Here is a 27,591-nt window from a genome sequence, read left to right as displayed (position 1 = left end):
TCAACTACATGAAAACACACAATAAGCCACAACGACCAAACTTAGGAGGACTTAGTGGACCAAAACCATTCTAAAGCAAACATTATGGTTGCTGTGAGCAACCTCTTATATTTTTTTTTCTTAATCTATGACTTAGGGGGCTTAGCCCCCTGCTCACTTCTCTCGCCACCCTCTATGTGCCAGCCACTTTGTGTCTCTGCTGCTCGCGGTAGGTATGTTGATTAAACTCTAGGAGATACTCAAGGAATGGTGGCATAGAGAACTGTTCTACCATCAAGTGGGATTTTGGCAGGTATATTTAGGATCAGGAGATGAAAACAGCATCAGAACATTGCAAGGGGTAAGAATCAGATAAACATTCATGAAACTGAAATGAATATGTGAACCAAACTCAAAGTCAAAAGTGTTGGACAATCTGGGAAAGGGCTCATTCTGCTAGGCATTTAGTGGCACACAAGGCCTCTTAAGAAAGCAGATTTGACAAATTCAGCTGCAACTTCCTCGCCAACCACTTGCATTCCTGAGAGAACGGCTGGACTGCAATTCGTACAACATTTGGTCAGCTCTGCAATTCATCTGATAAAGAAAGTGTAAGCCAGAGTTGGGCTGATATTTCTGCCGAAAATCCTTCAGACAAAATGGATCCCTGATGGACATTCATTTTAGGCTTGTGACCTAGGGGGTTGTACTGTGTTAGCCACTATGGATTCAATGAGAAGTCAAGCAATATGACACCTTTAATTGGCTAAGTAAAAATATTACAATATGCAAGCTTTTGACTGATGATCAAAACGACACACCGATAAGCAGACCCTGGATTTATAATTGGAAGTGACTTTAATCCAATCACCAGAGGTTAACTCCCCCCAAATCAAAACTAACCACATTCATCTCATTATTGTCTTCCAAAGGCTGACAATCCACTGTCTTTGGAGACCTAAAAGCTGATTATCTCTTTGGGATAATTTGGGATGAGAGCCATCAGCTCTCTGCCTAAGAAACAAATACACAAACCTTCTGTAGCCTGGAAGCTCCTCTCCATAGAGCCTAGGAGCTGGATGCCCTGAAATAGTTCTAAGATCCACCGTGCCAAGCAAAGCTCTGAGATAGTGACTGAGCCTCGTCTGAGACGATTGAGAAGCAGCCAGTCCTTCAGGAAGGGAATGTCAGCACCTACACTCTTGTCCCAGAAAGAGTAATTCTTTTCCCGATAAAGTTATAGACACCATTCTGTTGGTTTACTGATGAGCTAGCATTGGTTGTTTTGCTGATGCCGAAGATGCCACCCCCACCACGATGCCACCCTAGGCAACGGTCCATGTCGCCCATATCAAAAACTGCCACTGACTACATGAATTCTGATTTCTCCATGGAATTTTCTCTCAAAACTGCTGTCACCTCTATGTAAGTAGTACAGTTTTGGATATCCTTCAGGTATTGTGGAAGAAATGTAAGGCGAGGCTGGAGGAAGCTTGACATCTGTCTTAATTTCTTTTCATGAAAAGGGAGATCCCTGCAGTTAACACAATAACAAGAAGGATTATCAACGAGCAAAGTGAGTAGTCCTTAATTATACTGTATACAGAGCTTTACCTAACAGATTTGTACAGTATATCTCAGATATAATGTAAAATAATGCATCTTATTGGCTACAAAATTAATCACCTTGATAAAATGTCACTGATTTGTTAAACCCCCAAATGGCAGACTGGCAGGGTAGTCCTGATACTCTGACATGTCTGGAGGTGGCTTGAATTTGGATGAGCACTTTGCACTTTGGACTGACTGTGTATTTACTTCTGCAGTGCTCTATGTCTCTTTGTCCTCTAACGTTACACATCTCATGCAAATTTCATTTTAATGTGTGGTTATCCACTGCAGCCTCTGTGCTCTCACCATCACAGCTTTAACTTATAAGCCAAACACAGTGACACCTGCAAAGTAACGTCTATGAACCTATAACCTACAGAGATTTGAATATTGGTGTGAAGTAGCCTGATTACGGTTAATTCGTTTTTAGGTTCTGCTACCACAAGATCACATTGAAGGTCACATTGTGCATCATGACTTTGTGCTGAACAGGATCCACACCAGGGTCATTTAGAAGATTCGCCAGCAGCTGCATCCCCAGGATTTTAGCCGCCAAAAGAGACTCTCAAAGTGCTCTCTAGCTGCACCCCCTCTCAAAGTTTTCCGTTTGAATAAATGTTGCCATGCAGATGAGATGTAAATATATGCTTTATTTGAGAAAATATTGATTGTCACCAAACATAATTAACTGTTGAGAGGTCTGTTTAGTGCAAATTCAGTTCTGTGTGAATCATTTTTATTATCATTAGTAATGAAAATATTCATGTATTATAATAATCGATTAAAATAAATTTTGTTAATTTTTATTTAATTCACTTGAACAGTAATTATTTTCTAACCACATTAACTGCCGAAGGCAAGTGATAAAATACATGTAAAAATATTTGGTGTTTCTTGACCCACGTGTACCTTCAGCACCTTTCTGTGGTATCCTCGTCTGTATGAACCTCTCGTCTCAAGCGTGTTCCTGTAAAACCTACTTCTCAGACTCGGTCATTTCGAGGTGCCTTTCTCAACTACTTCCTGTCTTTGAAATCGACTCTCAGCGTGCCTCCTATGCCTTTACTCCTCTTTGTGTGTCTTGGACTACTGAGTGTTTGCTAGCAGTCTAAGTACAACTTGTGTGACAGAAAAGAACAGAAAAAGGCGAGAACCTCAGAATAAACAAAAGAAACAAAAACTCAGCAGGTACAGAAAACAAACTAAAAAACTAAAGAAAAGGAGACTGCCAGCCTTTGGCTGAACTTAGCTGGTAAGTTTGAAGGCAACGGCTCTAACGACAATAACTAGAGTACATTTTGAACACAGAAGAGAAAACACAAATGTCATGAATCGATATTTTATTTCATGTAGAGTTAATTATTTACAACTTTGAACATGGCAAGTTGATAATTTTGACAATGAATGATTTTTATTGTTATTTTCATCACATTATTGCAGTACTATATTGTTTAACATTTTCCAGCAGACTTTTAAAGAGACTCATAAACACACATTAAAAAGAAAATGAAAAAGACCAGGAGAATCAAAAGTCAAAGAAGGAGCAAAACGTTACACCTGGGAGACAAAAAGATGTTTCATCAAAACCAGAATGGGATTGAAAAAATACTTGTAGTCGAAAACGATAGCAGGGATATTGAAAACCAGGGGAAGACTAAATAAATATCATTTAAATAAAGCAAAACAATGTTTATATGTCAAAGAAGGGAAATCGAGAGACATCGAAGGTGACCTTTGCATTGTCGCAAAACTGATTTCACAAACAGCTGCACTCCAATAAATTCTGGGCAAAATCTCCATGGAGACAGCAAAAACAGAAATCTTAACATAGTGATGCAAACACAGAAAAGGAAAAGTTGTTGTGATATAAATGTGATTAAATAATAAAACTTTTCAGATCACATTCTAGACAGAACTCAAAATTCCAAATTTAAATTCCTTCGGTCTCTGAATCTTACACTCCTTATGTAGATTGATAGGAACTGCACAGGAATTTACACCAAAAATACATTAATGATGGCAATCAAAACATGTTGCCATTTCATGATTCTGTTTCTGTGTTGTTTATGGTGATGGTGCATGATGCCAGTGACACGTGCATGGTGTGTGATACTCTGTCTTCATGACATGTGACATTATGGCACCTCACGATTTAAGATGGTGACCCTAGGAAGAATGTCCTAGTCTGTAAGAATTGTTTTTTCGAATTATAACGCAGTCGAGAATAAACATTTGAGTTATTGTGACGAGCTCTGCTATTGCTTTCTTTTGACTTTAACTTCTTCTTTGAGCTTTGAAGGACATTGTTTTGATCGTTCCCAGTATGCTGACCTCCTGCCATTTAATGTCCTGCAAACCACCTTATAAAGAGAGGTCCTGAGTTTCATATGTCATTGCTGCAAACAGAGAAGTAAACCTTTGATAAAACATCTGATCTAAATAGATGTCTCTGGCAAAAGACCAAACACAACACTGCCAATGTTGCTAAAAACTGAAGCTTCATTATAAAGGTCCTCTCAATCTTTTGCCATTTCATTAAGGTTTGAGACAAATGCTTGAGTGGTATAAATGGCTTTTATGAGTGAATGTAAATTCTGTTTTGTGGAAAACACAGCTGGAAATCCTTGAATGTTTTAAAAGCAAAGCTGTTAAATATATCTTGCATTGGCAGTTCTCAGAAGAGCGTCAAGTGTCCTACAGAGTCAGTCTGTCGTGGATAATCTGTCCTCCCATCTTACAGCCATCTGAGAAGATGGAATCAATCTTTGCCATGCTAGTTGTCTGTAAGGAATCACACAAAGAGTATCAGCATATTGTAAATATCCCAATGAATTTGGCAGGCAGTCCTGACTCCTGTGCGTATTGTACAGGCCAGCAATGTGCAGAACAAAGCTTTAGAGCTACTAGTTGACTTATGGCTGAATACAATCAACTCTGAATCCACAAAAGTCTATTCATTTCATGTAGATGTTCTTAAATTGTTTTAATTTCAAATATGAAGCTGATTCCTCCTAAAAAAATTAGTGATGTTAATGTTAAAAAGTTCACTCACCTGTATAGCAGACAAATGGAGCTCGTTCTGCACAGGCCTGCCTGACCCACTTCTTCTGATTCGGATCCAGGCTGGTACAGAAACAAGTGTCTCGAATGCCCTCTGACGTGTCATTTACCCAGTTTTGGTAATTGATTGGGTCATCATTCATCCAGAACCAGTGTCCAAAGATCATGGAGCTCCTCATTCCAATCCACACTTTCTCCTGTATGTTGGTTTCATTGAGGTGCTTCAGCAAATGCCACTCTTCTCTTCCACTTCGGATGGTGGCCAGGCCATTGTAATACGAATTGCAGTACTGAAAAGCTGAGACCCAAGTCATTGCGGTGTTCACAGCATGGAACTTCCTTTTCACTGCAAGAAAAAATCCTGAATGACTCTACAGGTGGTGGACACTACAGTGACCTGCCTACTACTACAAAGCTTGTGACAGACCACCTTCTGTTGTGTCTTAAATCTGCAGGGTGTGTCTGATGTGGTGTATTTCAAACTAAAAACAACATTAAATCTAATTTTTTAGCCACATCATCTCATTTAAAAACAAAATTGCAGTAAAATCTCTCATTCATTAAAATGCATTTCTTTAGCCTGTGTTTGTTCTTCTTTGACCATTTCAAACAGAAGGCAGGAGCCAACCAAGCACAGTGTGCCAGTTAAGTGCCAGGATTATTAATTCATAATGTATAGTTAGAATCATTAATTAACAATTGTGTCCATCAAAGAAACTCGGAAATGGGGGTCAAGGTGGAATTTGAGCTTAGGAGTTGTGAGAATGAAGAACCTACCACTGTACCACTATTACATTGTAACACTTTTAAAAAACGTTAACTTCTGTTTATCAGATAAAATTTCTGTATCGACATCTCACATTGCTCTAAAATAATTACTTGCCGGATCTCCTATTTAAGTTATATATTTTTTCTAGATTTTTTTTCAATGATCCTACAACTTTCTGAAGGGAGAGTTGCACAACTAATCACAGCATGATGGACTAACGTGACCATCTGGATTGACAGCAAACACGAGTCAGTTGGCAGCAGCAGTTCTAACAGCCAGCAAAATGTGCAAATCGTAACACAGATTCACAATTCCCTAAGTCAGCAATCATACAATTTAAAATGGTAACAACTTACTTATCTGCTTTAACAGTCAAGTTTAACAGTGTAAATTACATCAATTCACCCACTGCTGCCTTATGTTTAAAAGTAAAATAAGACTGTCAGGCATGTGCACATGAAGAGAATGTGAAATGCTGAGGAGTGACATTCACATTAGAGGATTATAAAGTGCAGATTTGGTAGTCAGTAAGGCACTGATGAGCCTCATTTCTGCCAGTCTGCCTCCAGACACGAGTCTGTGCTCAGCTGTAACTTACCTGCATAGCAGACGAATGGCTTAGTGTATTGACAACCACAGTCATTCCAAGTGCCATTGTGGTTTACTTCTTTTCTGTGGTAGTACATGGTCCCACAGGCTATATTACTATTGTCTGGTTCCCCTTTTTTCCAGTTTCGGTAAGTGAATGTTTCACCATTGCTCCATGTTCCAGAGGTTAAAGCTATATCTTTCAACCCAATCCAGATTTCTTCGTTAGAGACATTTGTTCCTGTAAGCATGTCCAGAATTTCCTTAAGTTCTTCATTATTTGCAATAGTCACCAAGTCATTGAAGTTACTTCTGCAGTAATTCTGTGCATTTGTCCAGTTCATCTGATAATTTCCATAATGATAGTAAAACTCCTGGTGTCCGTGCACAGGCAGAACAGACAATCTGACCCCTGCAACAGAAAATATTAGAATGAAGAAGCAATAAGGAAACCAGCAACCATCAGACTGTAGCTGAGCCCTGAACACTCAGAGGTGTCCTTTTTCTCCATGAAGCACATATTCAGCTTTTCTTAAAGATTTCTGTCATGGCCACACTTAAAGTAGGGGTTCATTTTACTGGATGGCTTTACAAGCAGAACCTGAAAACTGGAATCTTTGGAGATTAGGGTGGCCATCCTAACATAACAGGGGCTTCAGTTTATTTAATCTTAAACTGAGTCCAGCATAAAATAAAAGGAGAGCAAGTTAGGGAAGGCAGGATATGACACTGAATGACCTAATGAAGCTGAGGGATGAATAAGAAGAGCTGGTGAACTATATAGATGTGTGCCAACTCACTGTATGGGCAGACTGGACACAGAGGCCCTTTTAGTACTGCCGTAGATCTATTCATCCATTATGGACTCTGCATGGTACCACAAGCCTGCTGAGAGGCCTTTCACTCTGGCAATGTCATTAACAGTAATGGGAATAAAGGAGAGAGACGAACTGTGTTAAGCTTAAGGGGGAAAGCTGAAATTACACTGCAGGATATCCACCTTTATTGTCACTTTGCACACATTTACCATGTGGAGTAGGAGGACTCAAGATTAGAGAGATTGGAAACAAATGTCATTCAGTAAAACTGTTGGAGCATTTGACACCTCTGCGCTGCACAAGTGGGCTCCTCAAGGTGTCTGAGTGTTCACTTCTAGTCAGCCAAGCCAGATATAACATCACAGTGACTTGACCCTGTTAGCATGTGCTGTACAACATCAAGGGCTAAGAAGACCCAACTTGACAACACAACATCAGACCCTCTAAATGCAAGGAAACATTTGGAATTTAGCTGACATATTTCACAGATTAGTTTATTTTATTTAACTAAACTTTATCAAACACACTCATAGACATAGTCAAGGATGGATTTTAGGTTTGAACTCCCCCATGAAATATATTTTATTACAGTTCCAACTGATTGATCATAGAGGAAAATAAAGTAGACATGATTCATGACTTCATCATCTCTCCCAGAAATTAATTCCTGGCTAAGATTGCAAGAGACTCATGCCTATCCAAGCACCATTGAGTATAAAGCAGGAAACATCAGGTGACAGTCCATCAGAGTCCTGACTCACTGCTGCTTCCACTATGACACTAATTCAGCTAAGGGATGCCAATTAACATGAAACGGTCATTGTGGGGTCTTTACTTCTTGTATAATAATTCTGAGTTGACATATCAGTGTGGATTGCTGAGTCTTACCTACAAGGATCATTAATATGCTGCACAACATATTTATCCATCCACCCATACATTTTCTGATTTCATTTTTTCCATTACGTGGTAGTTGGAAACTGGAGTCTGACCCAGTAGCACTGGAGACAAGGCAGACACCAACCTTGGATCGGATACCAGGCTTCATGTTTTTGTCTGAGTTAAGAAAAATCCTACAAAAAAGAAAGAAGGATTTGCACTTCAGTCAAACAAACATGTCTTGTCTATGCATACATTTTCCATACCTGCTTACTTGCCTAATTGAGCGTGAGGACAGGACCGACCCCAGATGGGGTGCCAGTACAGCCAGGGCATACTCATTAAACACTCACGCAGTGGCAATATATTGTCACCAGTTAACACGCAGACATGGGGGACAGTGACTGGGCCAGGACTGAAATGAAGTGTCCTGCACTGTGCTCTGCCACTGTGCCACTCTATCAACTGGTCCAGCTTAATCATTGAGCGTGGTCTTCACAGTGAGTGATTCCCAGTGCAAGTCACAAGCAACTGACCTTATTCAGATGAACGCTATCTTCGGTTTGGCATGAAACAGACAAAGAGAACAAAGCATGTAAGCCAGCAAACATTAAGTGTGACAAGTTCAGTCTGTATAACAGCCTTCAGTTTCTGACTACCTGTTGAGGCTGAATTAGCCTGATAGTTAAGTTGAGTCTCATGCCCAGTTGGCACTGAGTGACTAATGTAAATTCAAGATCGGCCAAATCACATTTATTCAAAGGATTTTTCTTACCTAAATCTCAAATGCTGCATCAAGTTCTGCAGACCCAATGTCTCCTTCTTCTTTGCTGTTATTGGATTTTCAGGTTCTGCACAGGAGGTTTGTGTCCGTGCCCAGTGTTTAAATAGACTTTTCTGATACATAAATTCTTGCTTTGTTTGTTGACATTAGTCCAATGGGTAATTCAAGTTAATTTCCATGAATTCAACATTGAAGAAGGTGTGCATTGTACAGAGGACAATTGAGAATCACAAGGACATAGCTGATATTATATTTAATAGGAGACCAGAAGTGCCAGTGTTGACTGACATTGAGATTTTCAGCCACAATTCCAAACAAAATGCAAACAACATGAATAATGTTGTTTAGATTAGTTTTTCATATCAAGTTCCTTCATATGCAAAAGAGCCTGGGGGTTTGAGTTAGAAAAATGCAGTGACATGGCGTCAAGCTGACCTCGTGTAAGTGGACAAGAAGGAAACAGAAGTAGAAACACTAACTTGATATCACACTGCTATACAAATCATTTAACCAGTCAGTGTTTGTCTTATTTAGCGCCATTACCAGCATGTATCATCATAGAGCACTTTACTGGGTCAATAAGAATGCAATAGGAAACTTACAAACTTAACATTTGGAAAAAAAGGGAAAAGTAATGGTAGAATGGTCAGAACTTTGACCTCACTGTTCCTGAAGCTAAGATCTGGTCACTCAGGTGTCCCCATATTCAGGTTTGTGAACCCAAAAGATGCATTTACAATTGAGAGCGTGTCCTCTGATGGAGTGACCTCCTAACCAGTGTTGGGTTCTGACTGATGCACCATAATAATGCCATGATATGCTACCTGCCTTCCTGTAACCCATAACTGGACCATTTTTAATTCCGTAAATTTCACTCCTTATGCAACTGTCATGTTTTTCAAAAGATCTAAAAAAAAGTTGAGAACAGCTAAAGCTGAGAAAAGGATGTTTAGAAGAAAGCAAAATATCAAGAGGACACGGCAGTTAAAGACAGCAAAAGCAGATTTAAGATCACACTGGAAGAGATCGATTACTCCTTTGTCTGGAATGTTTCTTCGCTCCACTATCACTCATAGAGTGAACTGGCATGAAAATGTAACGTCTCTCATCAAAAATGCTAAGCAGCAGTTCAATTTTATCCTGTCCCAATCAGCGCTCATTCTGGGAGTTGAGCTTTGCAAAGAGAAAGGATGGCCTGTAGCCATGAAACTGCCTCACCCAGCACCGGCACAGCTTGATAGCACTGATGGAGGTGAATTCTTTTAATTTCTGGGAACTCCTGATTGGAGTCAAATGAATAAAAAAATGTATCACATTTGCAGTGTGTCTTTAAAGGACTCCAAATTTGTTCCTTTAAGTTCAAGAATGAAGTGTATTTAAAAAGGTACAGGGAGAGGTCCCCCCTTCAGATTCGCCGCTTACGGGTGTAAGAGCCCCCTTGAATGGGAAAATTTGCAAACAATGCTTGGGCTCTGCTAACTGTGGTGGGGTATGTTTAATTAATAAATATCTTTTAGTTTTTTTTGTTTACTTACCCCTTTGTTTAACCAGAGCCAGCACACTCGAGCATTTGTCTTACTGAGCTGATTGCTGTTTATCACTGTGGTGAGTGTATTGAATCAGGTAGGGCTGGATGTGTGGATAAAAAGCAGAGGGGCAAGTAAGAAAGGAGAAACAGAAACTGAGAAATGATGAGCGAGGGATTGAGAAAGGCGAGAGCTGAGAAGGATGACAAGAGTTGTACTCAGGTATGAGTGAGTGAATGAGAGACATAGAGAGAGAGAGAAAGAGCGAGGATGAGTTGTCCACATGTGCTGAATAACTAAAGGATCAGTAAAGGCACAAAAATACCAAAAATAATGTTTAGTATAAAGATATAGTATGCACTTACTCTAACAAATATTAACACTAATATTTATATATTGTACAATTTAATGTGATGCAATCATTTTCAGCATTGTTTAAATATTTTTTGCCAAATAGTGTCTGTTATTTGGGCTTCACAGCCCCTCTGACATATCAGCATACTGTTGATCAAATGTTACTTCCTCATTTTAAATATTTAGGTTCAAACTTTGATAACAAGTCATTTTTAGCAATGACAGGGAGTCACCCTTGACACACCTTCAGGTTATCCTAAACAGCTAAAAATTTGCTAGGTTTCCATTCATCCATAGAAATTTAAATGAGGAATGTCAGGAACTCACTACCATGGTTATTCCATAGGTTAGGAATTAATCAAACCTCAGGTAAAAAAGATCTGCGACATCCTCGAGCATCCTCATCCAGAGACACAGAAGCAGGTTTAAGATTTCTTTGGGTTGGCAGGTTATTGTTGATGGTCGTCTATTCCTAATTTTGCCTTTCATGCTGCCCCTTTAATGTATTTGATAACCGGCCAGAACAATTGCAGTATTTTTTTGGTCAAATGCTTGTGAAAAAGCTTGTATAGGTTTCAGAAGTGCTCTTTCTTCTTCTCCCTGTTCTTCTGTCCATCAGGTAGAAGGAATGGGCTGTGACTAGTGAGAGGATGTCTTTATCAGTGTGCACAACATTTAAATGTGAGCACTGGTGAAGGCAGCAGCTCATCTAACTCCGAGACTATGTGGTTATTTTGTCAATCATTTTTGACGACACCTTCATTACCTCCCTGAATTTCAGTTTTTTTTTTCTAAGTGTATGTATTTTGTACCACTGTGAGTTGTATTAAGACATGTTTTTCCATAAGACATTTTCCCCCATTTATTTTCATCTGAATCTGAATTGACATTTAAGACAGCGTTCCACTATCAGTGGTCTTTATTTTATTTTTTATTATTACCTGGGATATCCTGCATTTTACTAATTTAAGTAGAACTACCCCAAAGAATACTTAAATCATAAAAAAGCAAACACAGGAAGAGAAAGAATGAAAAAAGTAATTTTAATGTGCATCTTTTCAGTAACTTTAAAAAGGCAGCTTTACAGGGACATATTCATAATAATAATAATTCTTTGCATTTATATAGCGCTTTTCTCACTATTCAAAGCGCTCAGCAATTGCAGGTTAAGGGCCTTGCTCAAGGGCCCAACAGAGCAGAATCCCTTTAGACATTTATGGGATAGATAGATAGATAGATAGATAGATAGATAGATAGATAGATAGATAGATAGATAGATAGATAGATAGATAGATAGATAGATAGATAGATAGATACTTTATTAATCCCAAGGGGAAATTCACATATATATAAATCTATACTAATAAAAGGCAAAGCCCTCACTCACTCACTCACTCACTGACTCACTCACTGACTCATCACTAATTCTCCAACTTCCCGTGTAGGTAGAAGGCTGAAATTTGGCAGGCTCATTCCTTACAGCTTACTTACAAAAGTTGGGCAGGTTTCATTTCGAAATTCTACGCCTAATGGTCATAACTGGAAGGTATTTTTCTCCATTAACTGTAATAGAGTTGAGCTGGAAAGACGTGGGGGGGCGGAGTTTCGTGTGACATCATCACGCCTCCCACGTAATCACGTGAACTGACTGTCAACGCAGTGCATAGAAAACCAGGAAGACCTCCAAAAAGCGCTTAAGAAAACATGCATTATATAATTGAGAAGGCAGCGAAACAATAAGAAGCGAGCGAGTGACATATACTACCATATTCATGAGTGCTGCTACCTCGGAAAGAAAGCACGGTGTAAACCTAAACTTTAAATTAAGTTCATAGACAGGCTACCGCTGGCGTTTCACATGCCCACAGGTAATGCGGGATACAAGTTTAATGAGAGGACGCAGGATATAAACGAGAGTTTTGATCACTTTGTAACTAAGTTAAAATTGTAGGTGAAGGGTGTGCTTATGCAAATTCCGAGAGACTGTGTTTGTGGGGGATTGACAGTTAAGGCGGGTGGGGGAGTCACGTCATCATCTCCCCTCCCATTCATCTCATTTCGCTCTGAGCTGAGCTCCGCGGCTAACGCCGTCTTCCAAAGCAACTTCGTCAGACTGCCACCAAATACTCACAGAAAAATCCACCAGTTAATACACACGCTGTCTCTAGAGTTTCTCCACACTGAATCCTCCAGGCACTACTTACAAAAGGTCACATTGACAATCGTATTACGTTATTTTTAAAATCTTTCCTTTTCTTAGCACCAGTGGCGGTTTTAGGCATGGGCGACGGGCAGCCGCCCGGGCGCATTTTCATGACACGGGGAGGCGGCACACGAACTTGGAGGAAAAAAAAATTATCTGTGCCGCTAAGCGGTTTTCTATTATCTATGATACCTGCGCCGCCCCTGCTGCTGAAGGAGCCGCACAGAAGCTGAGCGAGCGGAGAGGAGAGGAGATGAGGGGCGGTGGGGGGTTGGGGGGGAGGAGGCGCAGAGTACAGTTCACCTCTCCAGGCCCGTCGCGACAAGGCAGGCAAACCAAGCAATTGCTTGGGGCCCCGAGCTGGCCTGGGGCCCCAAGACAACGACTGGTTAAGAATAAAATGCAGCGACAAACTGTGTGAGCGCCCCATTGATAGTGAATGCAGTAAAGTGCAATGACACTGTTATCGGGATCCCCCTCAAGGGGGCCCCCCTCGCTGACAACAGTCAGCCAACCACGCGATCTCTGCTGCCGGCAAAATACAAAACTTCCTCAGCAGTCATGAAGCGGAATTATGCTTCAGGAAGCCAAAAAAGAAAGAAGAGAAAGGAACAGGAGGATAAGAAAAAACAAGACAGTGGTAAGTGATAAATTACACACATAAAATAGCTCTACTTGTCTTGTACAAATGGTGCAATTTTGCAGCAGGTAGGCTAGCAGAAATATGTATGGCTATGCTGTGGTTCCTTTGCGTGCGTGCGTGCGTGCGTGCGGGGGGCCTCCATGTCCATTTTGCTTGGGGCCCCCAAATTCCTTCAAACGGCCCGCACCTCTCCCAAATGAAGCGGACAAGGAGGGGGGCTAAACTATGTCAGTGACACCTGACTTTCTTACAAATAACGCACATTTCATTCAAAATATTTTAAACACAGACCGATAATTGGAACATTTTTATCTATTTATTTAATTGTGTGAAATGGCTAATAAAAATAGGTAATAAAAAACGATTATGATGTGAAGGTGAATTGGTTTAGTCTTGACTTCTGGTCGTGAGTGACAGCGTTGGGGGATGATGGGAAATCTGTTGATTGCCGATTACTTAGTAAACACAGCGATGGAGAGAAAAAGGCCAAAGCTGTCAGGTGCCCAATTTAGGAAAAAAAGAAAAGATGATGAGGAGAAATGGGCAAAAGATAAAGGTATGCAACAATATTCTCTCTGTATGATTAAGGTATTCATGTCATTGTGTTAATTGGTGGTATAACGTTAACTCTTACTTTGTTAGCCTTCTTGCTTATGACGCATGCTATGCTTAACTTGCTAAAAAAAAAAAAAAACACAGTAAAAGCCTAATATACAAACCATCACAGAAATTCTAATGGTTTCTATTAAATACCATTGTGAACCATTAACTTTTTCCAGTGAAACTATTACAAAATTCCTTATTGTAGTGTGTTTTGGGCACTTTTCCAATAGGATTTACCATCCCACCCACCAATAGAATCCATCATATACCAGCAGACACTGTTATACTTACCATTAAAACCAATACAATTCCCATTATAACCATTAAATCCATTACATTTTCTGTTATTTTTGGGCAGGGTTCTATTGTTTTTTCAGCAGTGTATACAACACGAGATCTAATTAAATGTAACCACAAAATTATGCTTTGCAACAAAACTGTTGCAAGTACAGTTATTTATTTCCATTGTTTGTGTTGGCTACTGTAAATAGCCAGTTTAATTTACATATGTGTAGATTGTGTAAAAGACAAACATTTTCCATTTGCTATAACTCTGTTACGTGACAAAGCATATAATTTGAGGCAGTAAATTAACCAAGGAGCTAATTGTTCCTCCCTTAGATTAGATTATATTGTATACATGTTAGGGCATGTTTATTTAAATTTGCAATTTTTAAGAGTAATATTGTAGCCATGCAGTCTCCAAATATGCATGTCGACCTAGCTGTGAATCTTTTGAAGAAGACTGAGCAAGGTCTCCAGAGCTACAGGGCAAGTGGCTTTGTGACTGCACAGATGGCGGCCAAAGACATTTGTGAAGAAATGAATGTGGAAGCTGTTTTGAAACAAAAAAGGCTAAGGTCCACAAAGCGCCACTTCTCATATGAATCACATGATGAGCCTTTCAGTGATGCCCTTAGGAAGTTGGAGATTGGATTCTTCAATGTTGTTCTTGATGCAGCCCTGTCAGCCATCGCGGAGAGATTTACCACATTGGAAAATGTGGAAAACAAATTTGGGGTTTTGACAAATTTTCCTAGTCTTGCAGATGTGGAGCTGGCAGAGCAGTGCAATGCACTAGGTACCACACTGCACTTCGAAGGGCATTCTGATTTGGACAGTAGAGAGCTTTTGCAGGAAATCAAGAACTTCCCTCACTTTCCATCAAAAACCATGAGCCTCCATGAGCTTATCACTTTCATGCACGATAAGGATCTATCTGAGATCTACCCCAACTTTTGGACTGCTCTCAGGATTTCACTTACCCTGCCAGTGGCTGTGGCTCAAGCAGATAGGAGCTTTTCTAAACTGAAGTTAATCAAGACATACCTGAGGTCAACCATGTCTCAGGAATGGCTCACTGGCCTTGCTGTCATAAGCATTAATCATTCAGTAGGGGAGCATATCTCATATGATGCCATTATTGATGACTTTGCATCTAGAAAGGCCAGAAATGTCAGATTTTAGTTTCAGTTTGTGTTTTCTGTTCTGCAGTGAAATAATTTAATTTTCTTTAGTGTGATTTATTCTATATTTTATTTGTATATTATTCTTAATAATTTAAAATATTGTTTCTTAAATAATATTTGTTTGTACAGAGTATAATTAAGTTATGAGCAGTTTATTTATTTATTTTTTTTTTTGCAAAAATTGGTCTGTTACGGAATGACAGAATTACTACAATAAAACGTGTGGTGTGTTCAAAATGTAAAGTTTTGTCATTTTTTTTTTTGGGGGGGGGGCGCCCGGGAGGGAGTCTCGCCCGGGGAGCAATTTAATGTAGAACCGCCACTGCTTAGCACAAGCACAGCCGAGAAGCTTCGATGCATGTGCTCCTTAACGCGTTAAAAAATAATGCATTTAATCACACTTTGCATTACAAGCAAAGGGAGCTTTGTCAATGCATGATTTCCTGGTACACGGATTACATTGATCAGCGCATCCCGATTCATTTTACCCTCACACCACCTTAGTTTGAGAAGAAGTATGAAAAAATATGAGGTTTACACAGAAAAACAGATCACCAATTCAAGCTTTATGAATAATCGATTCGCCATCAATAATTGTTTTGGTAAAGCCATCCTCCTTCCATTTTATAATTTTTCCGCCACTAGCCGTGATTAAATGAACGGTAAAAAAGTAAGAGCAAAGCGAGGGTGACTTATTTAGGCAGGAATATATATGATAGCAACACTCATGACAATGTCAATCATGTTACGTTATTATTAAAATGTTTCCTTTTGTTTTTCATTACTTCTTTAACACACTACTTCTCCGCTGCGAGGCGCGGGTATTTTGATAGATATATATATATATATGTATGAATGACCTCCAAAGAGCGCTGAGACTTTTGATATCATGAACGTGTCTGCAAACTGTGGTCTCCTGCCCAGCAAAAGTCGAGCAGCCAGTGCGCGCGCATAGCTGTGCCGGCCTTTGAGACGCTGACTGCGCTTCTGCCTTAAGTCAAAGTGAGCACTTTTAATTTTTTTCATCCTCCCCCTGCGCTATAGCCCAGACAAGTGCAAACACGGGACCCCTTTTCTACACTACGGCAAACTAATATTAAGGTGATTCGCACTTTCTTTTGCACGTATACGATTATGAGGTCCTCAGCTTGGATTATGAACACACGCATACGAGTGGAGGACTGACAGTGCCATCACAGCCGATTAATGGCGGGGACGTCTCACCAGTCTACACAAGACCCACCGCGACTGTCCCCAAAAGGCGATCATAATGTCAGCGAACACATCTCTCTATACTATATAAAAGAAAAAGGCAACTTTTCTTTTTTACACCTTTTTTCCTTTTATCCCAAACCAAAGCCTTTCTCTCTTAACACTGCAGAGGACACAAAAATAATTTTCTTTAAATGCCGGTAAGGCACATTACCAGAGGCACAAATTTGAACGTTCACATAGAAAATGTAATTTCAATGTACCTGTACTTCTTAAAACGTTACTGTTTTACTGTTTAATAACTTATAGACTATAATTTATTATTTTTCCCTTGCACTCAGTGACCAAACCTATACACACACATATAGACACATACAAACATACATACATACATACATACACACATATATATAATTTGTGTGTGTGTGTATGTATGTATGTGTGTATATATGATGTAGATAGGTATGTATGTATATATATATATATTATATATATATGTGTTGTCACAAAACGAGACAAAGACAGAAAAAGGTTTGAGGCAGCCACCCATGTAATTAGGTATCCTGGCTGCAAAGTCGTTTTCTTTTTCCAAATACAGCACAGAAGTGCTTACAACAGAGTCCAAAACAAGACTGTCAGAGAAGGGAAAAGGGAAGGCTTTTAAAGGGGGAGGCAGGAAGTGAGGTCATAAGGATTGGGCACGTGTTCATCTTTCATTGGATTAGTCCCGGATGTGACATCAGGGGGGCGGGAGCTGGCAAGGTCTGTCTCCATTGGCTCGGTCCCAGAAGTGACGTCCAGAGAGACAGGTGGAACCTCCCGGGTTAGGTCTACAGGGAAGTGAGAAAGAGAGTTAGTGCACTCTGCCACATCCCGGTATGGCTCAGAACTGCCTTCACTCGAGCCCTTTAGCTGCCTCCCATGCGCGCGTGTGTGACAGTGTATATGTAGATATGTATATAGATATGTAGATATGAAGATATGTATGTGTATATATATATGTATATTATATATATGTATGTATGTGTGTATGTGTGTGTGTATATATATATGACAGCAGCAATCCAAGCTGTGAGAAAACAGTAAAAAGGAGGCATGTCAGACGTCGTGGTACATTTTCTGATGCAGCTAGACGAAAAAAACTTTGTGACGCTGCCGCCAAATACACAAAGCAATTACTTTGACAATCATGTTACATTATTTTTAAAATGTTTCCTTTTCTTTTTCATAACTTCTTTAACACATGACATTGCTGCGAAGAACGGGTATTTTGCTATATATATACAGTGGTGTGAAAAATTATTTGCCCCCTTCATGATTTCTTATTCTTTTGCATGTTTGTCACACAAAATGTTTCTGATCATCAAACACATTTAACCATTAGTCAAATATAACACAAGTAAACACAAAATGCAGTTTTTAAATGATGGTTTTTATTATTTAGGGAGAAAAAATCCAAACCTACATGGCCCTGTGTGAAAAAGTAATTGCCCCCTTGTTAAAAAATAACCTAACTGTGGTGTATCACACCTGAGTTCAATTTCCGTAGCCACCCCCAGGCCTGATTACTGCCACAACTGTTTCATTCAAGAAATCACTTAAATAGGAGCTGCCTGCCACAGAGAAGTAGACCAAAAGCACCTCAAAAGCTAGACATCATGCCAAGATCCAAAGAAATTCAGGAACAAATGAGAACAGAAGTAACTGAGATCTATCAGTCTGGTAAAGGTTATAAAGCCATTTCTAAAGCTTTGGGACTCCAGTGAACCACAGTGAGAGCCATTATCCACAAATGGCAAAAACATGGAACAGTGGTGAACCTTCCCAGGAGTGGCCGGCCGACCAAAATTACCCCAAGAGCGCAGAGATGACTCATCCGAGAGGTCACAAAAGACCCAGGACAACGTCTAAAGAACTGCAGGCCTCACTTGCCTTAATTAAGGTCAGTGTGCACGACTCCACCATAAGAAAGAGACTGGGCAAAAACGGCCTTTATGGCAGATTTCCAAGACGCAAACCACTGTTAAGCAAAAAGAACATTAGGGCTCGTCTCAATTTTGCTAAGAAACATCTCAATGATTGCCAAGACTTGGAAAATACCTTGTGGACTGATGAGACAAAAGTTGAACTTTTTAGAAGGCAAATGTCCCGTTACATCTGGCTTAAAAGGAACACAGCATTTCAGAAAAAGAACATCATACCAACAGTAAAATATGGTGGTGGTAGTGTGATGTTCTGGGGTTGTTTTGCTGCTTCAGGACCTGGAAGGCTTGCTGTGATAGATGGAACCATGAATTCTACTGTCTACCAAAAAATCCTGAAGGAGAATGTCCGGCCATCTGTTCGTCAACTCAAGCTGAAGCGATCTTGGGTGCTGCAACTGGACAATGACCCAAAACACACCAGCAAATCCACCTCTGAATGGCTGAAGAAAACAAAATGAAGACTTTGGAGTGGCCTAGTCAAAGTCCTGACCTGAATCCAATTGAGATGCTATGGCATGAACTTAAAAAGGCGGTTCATGCTAGAAAACCCTCAAATAAAGCTGAATTACAACAATTCTGCAAAGATGAGTGAGCCAAAATTCACCCAGAGCGCTGTAAAAGACTCATTGCAAGTTATCGCAAACACTTGATTGCAGTTATTGCTGCTAAGGGTGGCCCAATCAGTTATTAGGTTAAGGGGGCAATTACTTTTTCACACAGGGCCATGTAGGTTTGTATTTTTTTCTCCCTAAATAATAAAAAACATAATTTAAAAACTGCATTTTGTGTTTACTTGTGCTATATTTGACTAATGGTTAAATGTGTTTGATGATCAGAAACATTTTGTGTGACAAACATGCAAAAGAATAAGAAATCATGAAGGGGGCAAATAGTTTTTCACACCACTGTATATATATATCACAGCGACACTCATAACAGTGACAAAACAATTACATTGACAATCATGTTACGTTATTTTCAAAATGTTTCCTTTTCTTTCTCTTTCCTTCTTTAACACACTACTTCTCCGCTGCCAAGCGCGGGTATATATATATATATATATATAGATAGATAGATAGATAGATAGATAGATAGATAGATAGATAGATAGATAGATAGATAGAGATATATATATAGATAGATATGAGAACAACATATATATATGTATATATATATATAGATAGATAGATAGATAGATAGATATGAGAACAACACTCATATCAATGACAAAACAATTACATTAACAACCATGTTACGTTATTTTTTAAATTTTTCCTTTTCTTTTTCGTACCTTCTTTAACACACTACTTCTCCGCTGCTAAGCGCGGGTATTCTGCTAGTATATATATAAATTCACATATACATATAGGGGATTATAGTCATGGTGGCTTTTAATTACCCTAATAAATAGGGCGAGAAGGAAGGTCCTATTAACACGTTGTAATGAGGGAGATTGTTTCAAATAAATATTTTTAAATAGTCAGATCTGAATGGGCGGCGAAGTTGTACATGCAAGGAGAGTGCGGCTAGAAATTAAGAGAAATGGAGAGGACTTAGAGTGTCTGCTAACATATATATTGTGCAGACAAATTTTGAAAAAATATGAATTTCCAGAGCTCTGTGTAAATATGGGTTAACGTGTGAGTTTTGAAGATGTGAAATATTTGCTACAATGAAAACATCTCCTTTTGCTTATAAAAATGTTTATATGTATAAAACATCTTTCCTTCAGACTCTGATCAAGTATTAGGGAAAATGTTCTTTGATAATTGTAAAATATAAAGGAGACAATTTCTATCAAGGATAAAATGCTTGTGTGTATGTGAGCTGACTTATTAAATCGGTTCTAAATGTGAAGGTGAATATTTGTTACAGACATTGTTTTAAGTAATTTCCATGAACTGTTAGGTGATTTAGGTAAGGGTGGTATGGTGGTGCAGTGGTTGGCACTGTTGCTCAGCAACTGGAAATGAAGGTTCAATCTTGCATATACTCTGCATGGAGCGAAAAAAATGTAAGCAATGAAGAGGAAAAGAGTGAGTGATGCTTTAAATAGTAGATGCTAAATAATAATAAAACTTATAAGTATAATGTGTTAAAGACAGTTAAAGTAAGTTCTGAGTATGTTGTGCAATGTGAAAGATCTCTGTGACTGAAATGCATTTGATGGAATTTAAGTGAGTTTGGGAATATGTTTGGTTAAGTACAATGTGTGAAAATATGTGGTGTTGTTTGGAACGCTAAGACAATTGATAATGGTGTACATAAATATATATGTTCTGAATTTAAACTTAAAAGTAAATATGTTTAGGTCCAATAAAACACTTCCAATTTTAGTATAGATGTGTGTGCCCTTTTCTATTGAGTACTGGCCATACTCAAATGGTAGTTCTTTTAGTAATTTTAAATTACATTTAAAGTTAAAAAAAAGAGGACATATTCCTTAGGATAGCAAGACAGCTGGTGATGAGTGCTGGCTTCCAGTCCAGGTAGTGTTCTCTACTAAGATATGCTGCACTAAAGGGGATTAACTAACAGAAATGGTAGACTGTGTTTTTTCTACAGATCATTGCTCTGGACAAGCTGCAAGACGCATCTCGAAATGAAATCAATGAATAAGCATGCATGGACTATAGCCTTAACAAGAGGTTACGGATGTAAGCAAAATATTATTAAGCATAGCTACATTTTATATATCAGAATATTTTCTTTTAAGTACTGTATGTAATGGTCTGATGCACAAAGTACCATGAAAGCATTTTTAAATAAAAAATAGATTTTAAATTATAAGGCATTTGATACAGTGAGACGTTGATTTCTTTTCCCATCACTCCTTGTTCACAAGTAATTTGAATATCTTAATGTGAAGTAGAGTATTGGTTTGAATGACCGCATAGTTGATAATAAGATTTAACTTTATTTTCTTTAATTTGATGCTGTAATGATAAACATTCCAGACACTTGTTAAATTCTGAAGCCATAGGTAGAACTGTATGTGTCAATTTAATTAGTAAAATTAGTAATTAGTAAAATATTAGCTTAAAGAAAAAGAGCTGGGATATGAACATAGAAACTGTTTAGCTTTAAGATTAAAAGTTGAAAGTGTGGAAAAATAAAAATCAGTTATTGATCAAATCTGGTGTGCGTGACAAGGGCCACGAGAAGTCTGTCTTGCGACAAGTGCAGCTTCTGTTTTCTGTAACGAACAAGAAGTTACAAGTGCCCAACTGATGACCTTTAAAATTGTGTAACTACTGATCCAAACAAAATTATTGTAAAGATGTAATGTCTTGAAATTCTTGTGCAACTAAAGTCATAAGGTCAAATTTTGCGCTTAGCATTATAAAAGATTTAGGACACCGACACCTGGGCAGATGAAGGGCAGGTGTCCTAGGACTGTGCTTCTCTGTCATTCTTACCTTTGCCTGGTGTGTATTAATAAAATATTTTTTACTAACTTTAATTATATCTCTCTGTCTTCAGTCACAAGAAATGACACTAGAGAAAAAGTGTCCACAGTTTTCTGGCGCCCAACGTGGGGCAGGAGACGGCCGGCTGACTCCTCGAGCGGGAAGATCTCAGCGATCTGTCTTCTTGAAGCAGACTGCCGCTACAGTGTACACCGGCAGCAGAGTAAGCAGCTCCGATAAAAGTTAGGACTGCCCTGTCCTGAGACGACTCCTGCGTGAGGAGTCCCCGGTCTCCTTCTGGTACAACCACGGTGACTGAGAAGGATTTTCCTGACAGAGCTGACTAACACCCAGGCTGGGGTAAGTAACCCGGAGGTTTCCGTAAAAAGATAAGCTGGGGCGGGCTTGCTGTAGAGTATAAAAGTGACCGGGAATAGTAAATGGAAAAGAAATACCTTGTTTTAGGTCACTCCTGTTGGGAAAGATAGTATAGAACACTATCCTCTGGGAATTAAAAAAGGGGGATTTAGGACGGGATCCGGTGCGTGGCACACCCATAAACCCGGACAAATCTATTGGACAGAGGATAGAGCATAGAATAGAAGAATAACAGGTTAAAAAACAAGGGAGTAATAAAAAGTACGTACTAGAAATAAATATTTGCTTTCACCGTGCACTGTGACAGTAACGTAGGAAATAGTGTAGTATACTTCCCCTGGGAATATTAAAGGGAACGTTGGGGCGGGTGAGTGGCACACTCAGCATTCCAATAGTTCATCGGACAGGGGACGAGTAGGACAAGGATAGAAAGATAAATCTGGCACAGGGCTCGGGGGGGAAAAGCAAAGGAAAAAATGGGAATACATAACAGCAAGCCTGCCAACCGGCGCCCCGGGGTTCGAAGTCTTTTATGCTGGAAGGATTGTTTTCGGAGGATCAGCAGACGCCGCACAAAAAAGGGTCACCTAGAAAGTTAATAGAGAAAAACACAGGATTGGATTTTAAAAGGGCATGTAAAAAATGGAATAAGCAGAGCGGTGGACATTAGAAGGGACAGAAGACGCAAGTGAAATTCAGGAAATTAGAAAAATATTATGTAGAAATGCACAAGGGTGTTGTATGTAGAAGTGTATGAGGATGTTGTAATAGAGGTATGTGTTATGTATGACAGATGGGAGTTGGTTATTAAAGATTGTAATTTAAAGGCAGTACAGAAATGAATTATTGGCTGCAGAAAGTTAGAACTAGAAAAAAAAAAAAGACCCGTTATATCCCACACTTGTTCCTCCACCACCTCCAGCGCCCACCGCACCAGAATTAAAAGATGATCCCTTGGGGTCTGGTTTCTTTGAAGAATATCATTATGATCCCTCATTACACACTGATCCGGGGAATGACAAAAGTAACGTAATGGGTTCGGCAGGTGGGTTTCACGATCCTAGAACCTCCATTTCACAACGCACTAGAAGTCAAACCCTATTCCTTCAGCCCCCTAATCAAAACACCACCTTTCAATCCCCCTTAAAGTCCCCAAACCCACAGGCCCCTTATTGGAATGCCCCCTGATTGAGATCCCAGAACCCCCCCGACATGATTCAATGCAACCTGCAGGAGCTAATAACCCCACTACTGTAATGATACATCGTAACTGAGACATTCAAGAGCTGAAGGACGTTGTGTCCGAATTGCCTGATCCCAAAGTCATCGGTGTGTTTAAAAAATTCATAGAACAATTACAGCAGCTGTATGATATGTATAAGCCTAATGCCGCAGAATGGACTCAGGTGCTGTGGAGAAAGCTTGGCACCACATGGGAGACTGTCAATCATGGACAGCATAACGGAAACCCGTGGCAGTGGAACGAGGCGTTGCCTCGGGGCCGGGATGAAGGTCCCTTTATTACGCAATGGGAACATGTTAAAATAATATTAAGGACAAGTATAAGAAAGGCAGAGACTGGTCTCTTATCTCGGCTGCCAAACAGAAAAAAAAGAGACAGTAGATGAATGGGCACACTGAATTTAAGAGTTAATGGCAACACACTCCGGCCTTGAAAATCCAGACAACCGAACTAAAACTGCAGTTCCTCTTTTGTTTCCGGACTTAGAAGCGACATTCAAAACAAGGTATCCTGTATTAGATGAGAGGCTGCCGCGTTTGAGGAAGTAAAACGTCACGCAGCGCATGCTGAACAACAGAGCAAGCAGAAAGAGTCAGACACCCAGACAAAGCTGATTGCAGCACAAATGAACTATTACACTGGTGGGGCCACTCCCGGCAGAAGTCGTGGACGTGGAGGATTTTTCCGGGGACAAGGGTGTGGACGGGGACAAGGTAGCGGATATATGTTACCTAATCCAAGTGGATCATCCACTCAGCTGCCTCCCCTCCAGATCCAAACGCTACACCATATGCTTGTTACGGGTGTGGTGAAATGGGACACTTCTGCCGCAATTGCCCTCACAAGTGCCCACCCCCTCCTCCACCACCTGAACAATTTGATGTTTCATGGACATAGGAATCCGCAGGGATCCCCAGCCCTTCTCTTCAACTACCTTTGCTCACCCATAATTCAGAGACTGATCCATTATTGACTTTGCTGGCTGGTGAATGGCACTGAAACTGTTTTCCTCGTGGACACAGGAGCCACGCGCTCAGCCCTTTCGCTGAAGGAGGTCCCTGCCTCAAGAGATTCTTCGAGTTCAGCTGCATTCCAGTGATTCCACTTTAACACACTGATTTCTTTTAAATCAGCTCTGTCCAGTTAACCTCTTAGGAAGGGATCTCATGACAAAACTTTCTCTCTCCATTTCAATGAAATGTTTCCCACACACCATCCTTCTTAAAGCCCTTCACTCATTTCCCTCCTGCTTGTTTCCCAATCTCCAAGCCCCTGACACCCTATTGCACTGCCCAATATTTCCCTATAGAAGTAGACACCCCCTGGCTAGAATCTTTTCTTTCATCAGGTACCTGCCCGAAACCCTTCACATCCCCTGCATTTTCATTTCCCCACAAAAGCTGCTGCATTTGTACATCTTACATATTCACAGAATATTTTTACCTCATATTTCTTTAGCTAAATCAAGCACTGTCCATTGGGTGGAAATCGGATCATGGGTAGAACAATGTCTTAATAGAACAGACTGGGTACATGTTGCTTCAGGTGTTTTGATACCTCAGACCATTTAATAACTAAAGTTGTGCTTCAAACTGATTTTTTAGTACATCGTACATTATGCTGCACTTCCCTTTCTGCGTTGTCATTGCAAACTACTTCCCCTTCTTGGCTCTTAGCGCTTCCTGACTCTTTGTGGTCTCAGGGTAAAAATGATTATGGAAGGATAGCCCATTGTGAGCCTCTGGTGATCTACCCTAAATCTTCTTTCCGTCCGCACCGTGCCCAGTATCCTCTGTCTCCTGAAGCAGAGGCTGGCATCTCCGCCATACATTCGATCTTGTGAAGCGGTGCGATTATTCCAATTAAATATTCTCCAGTTAATTCTCCCATTTTACCTGTAAAAAAGGCTGACGGTTCATGGCGTTTTGTTCAAGACTTACGACAAGTGAATGCTGCAATCTTTCCTAGAGCTCCTATTGTACCTAATCCTTCCACTATTCTTTCTGCAATCCCTCCCTCTGCTCGTTATTTTTCAGTAATTGATTTAGCCAATGCTTTTTTCTCTATCCCCGTACACCCTGACTCGCAATTCTGGTTTGCTTTTACTTTTCGAAGCCGCCGTTGGACATGGACTGTCATGCCTCAGGGATATACTGAAGCCCCTTGTGTGTATGGACAAGCGCTTGCTCAAAATTTAGAAGGGTTCTGGCCAGACCGAGGTAGTACATTAATACAGTATGTAGATGATATTATGTTATGCAGTGCTACTGAAGAAGATTGTGCAAGATACTAAAAAACTACTGCAGTTTCTGGGGGACAATGGACATAAAGTTTCAAAGGCTAAATTGCAATTAATTCAAACAACTGTAAAATATTTAGGTCATGACATCACAAATGGAATAAGAGCTCTCTCTAGCGATCGCATTAACACCATTCAAAATCTTCCCAGACCTGTCACAAAACAACAGGTTATGTCTGTATTGGGCATTCTGGGTTACTGCCGGCAATGGATTTTGAATTTCACTGAAAGAGCACAGCCGTTACAAAATTTAGCAAACACCCCTGGCCTTCCTCTTTCTGGTCAGGTGCAATGGTCCGAGCAGGCTGAGAAGGCTCTCTGTGACTTAAAAAATGCACTTTCGGTGGCACCAGCCTTGGGCCTTCGGACTTTTCTCGTCCCTTTACTCTGTTCGTGGGCGAAAGGGGGGATATATGAATGCAGTTTTAACACAATTACATGGGGATAAACAAAGGCCAATAGCTTATTTTTCGAAAAAATTGGATCCTGTGGCCGCAGCACTTCCGCCTTGCCTTAGGGCTGTGGCTGCCACAACAGAAGCTGTGCTAGCCAGTACAGATATAGTGCTCATGAGCCCCCTAACAGTAAAGGTGCCTCACGCTGTACATTCCATTTTAGTACAGGCTAAGACCTCCCATCTCACTACTGCTAGGGCAATACACTAATTGCCATACAGAAATAACAAAGGTTGTAAAGCCTCGAGTAGATCTACAAGAAACACCTTTAGAAATTGGAGAAAATATTTTTGTAGACGGATGTTCTTTGCGATTGGAAAACGGAGCACCCTCAACTAGTTACGCAGTGGTCCAAGGGGACCGCCTGCTGGAAGCAAATCGAATTTCATCAAGTTTAAGTGCACAAGCAGCTGAATTAATAGCGCTCACCCGAGCATGTCAGCTGTCGAAGGAAAAATCATAACAATTTATACAGATTCCAGATATGCCTTTGGAGTCTGCCATGATCATGGGGCATTATGGAAATTGAGGGATTTAAGACCAGTACTGGCAAGCCCATCCAACATCAAAAGTTAATCGAATCCCTCTTGGAAGCCATAACTAAACCATCAAAACTAGCGATTGTTAAATGTCAAGCTCACACAGGAAAACAGGACCTTGTCAGCAAAGGAAATGAATTGGCAGATTACTTTGCTAAAGAGGCTGCATACAGTAACACACCAATCTCTTTATTCCAACAGAGAAATGACAAGGACCCCGATAATCAAATTATTTCTTTACAGAGTGCAGCCACGGACATTGAAAAGAAAAAGTGGTCCAAAGAAGGATCCCTCTCTGATGGAGTCTGGACTCATCAGCAAACTAACAAACCTTTTCTCCCAAAAGCTTCTTTTCCAGGTATGGCAAAAATAGCCCATGGCCTCGACCATGCTGGGAAAGATGCCATGGTTCAAGATGTTGAAAAACATTGGGAAGCTGTAGGCTTCTCTACATATGCAGAGCAATTCTGTAGACGCTGTGCATTATGTCAAAGGTTTAATGTAGGAAAAGGCACTCAGGTAAGTCCGCCGTTACTCCTAACCCAATGGGTCCGTTTGAACACCTCCAAATGGATTTTATTGAACTAACACCGTCTAAAGGTTACCGATATTGCCTTGTGATTGTCGATGTGTTCTCCCGATGGGTAGAAGCTTTCCCTTCAAAACGCAATGATGCCAAAACGGTTGCTAAAGCACTAATTAAAGAAATTATTCCAAGATGGGGCATCCCGCAAAAGCTACAGACAGATAATGGTACTCACTTTGTGAATTCCATAATAAATGA

The 27,591-nt window shown here is 40.1% G+C and overlaps 1 protein-coding gene across 1 annotated transcript in view; it reads right to left on the bottom strand.

Moving 5' to 3' along the window:
* Nucleotides 1-1,430: 1,430 nt before the first annotated feature.
* LOC120538578 (macrophage mannose receptor 1-like) overlaps nt 1,431-27,591 on the bottom strand; it is a 49,563-nt gene continuing 23,402 nt past the window's right edge. Inside the window, exons 6-10 of the mRNA XM_039767970.1 lie at nt 8,480-8,624; nt 7,714-7,898; nt 6,018-6,419; nt 4,643-4,996; nt 1,431-1,513 (exon numbers count right to left, since the gene is read on the bottom strand). Coding sequence (XP_039623904.1) covers nt 1,485-1,513; nt 4,643-4,996; nt 6,018-6,419; nt 7,714-7,898; nt 8,480-8,624 — 1,115 coding nt within the window. The 3' untranslated portion in view covers nt 1,431-1,484. The remainder of the gene's footprint in view (nt 1,514-4,642; nt 4,997-6,017; nt 6,420-7,713; nt 7,899-8,479; nt 8,625-27,591) is intronic.

Source organism: Polypterus senegalus, chromosome 11 (genome assembly GCF_016835505.1).
Source record: "Polypterus senegalus isolate Bchr_013 chromosome 11, ASM1683550v1, whole genome shotgun sequence".
Taxonomy (NCBI): domain Eukaryota; kingdom Metazoa; phylum Chordata; class Cladistia; order Polypteriformes; family Polypteridae; genus Polypterus; species Polypterus senegalus.
Note: the sequence above shows the minus strand (reverse complement) of the source record. Positions and strands in the feature narration are given on the sequence as shown.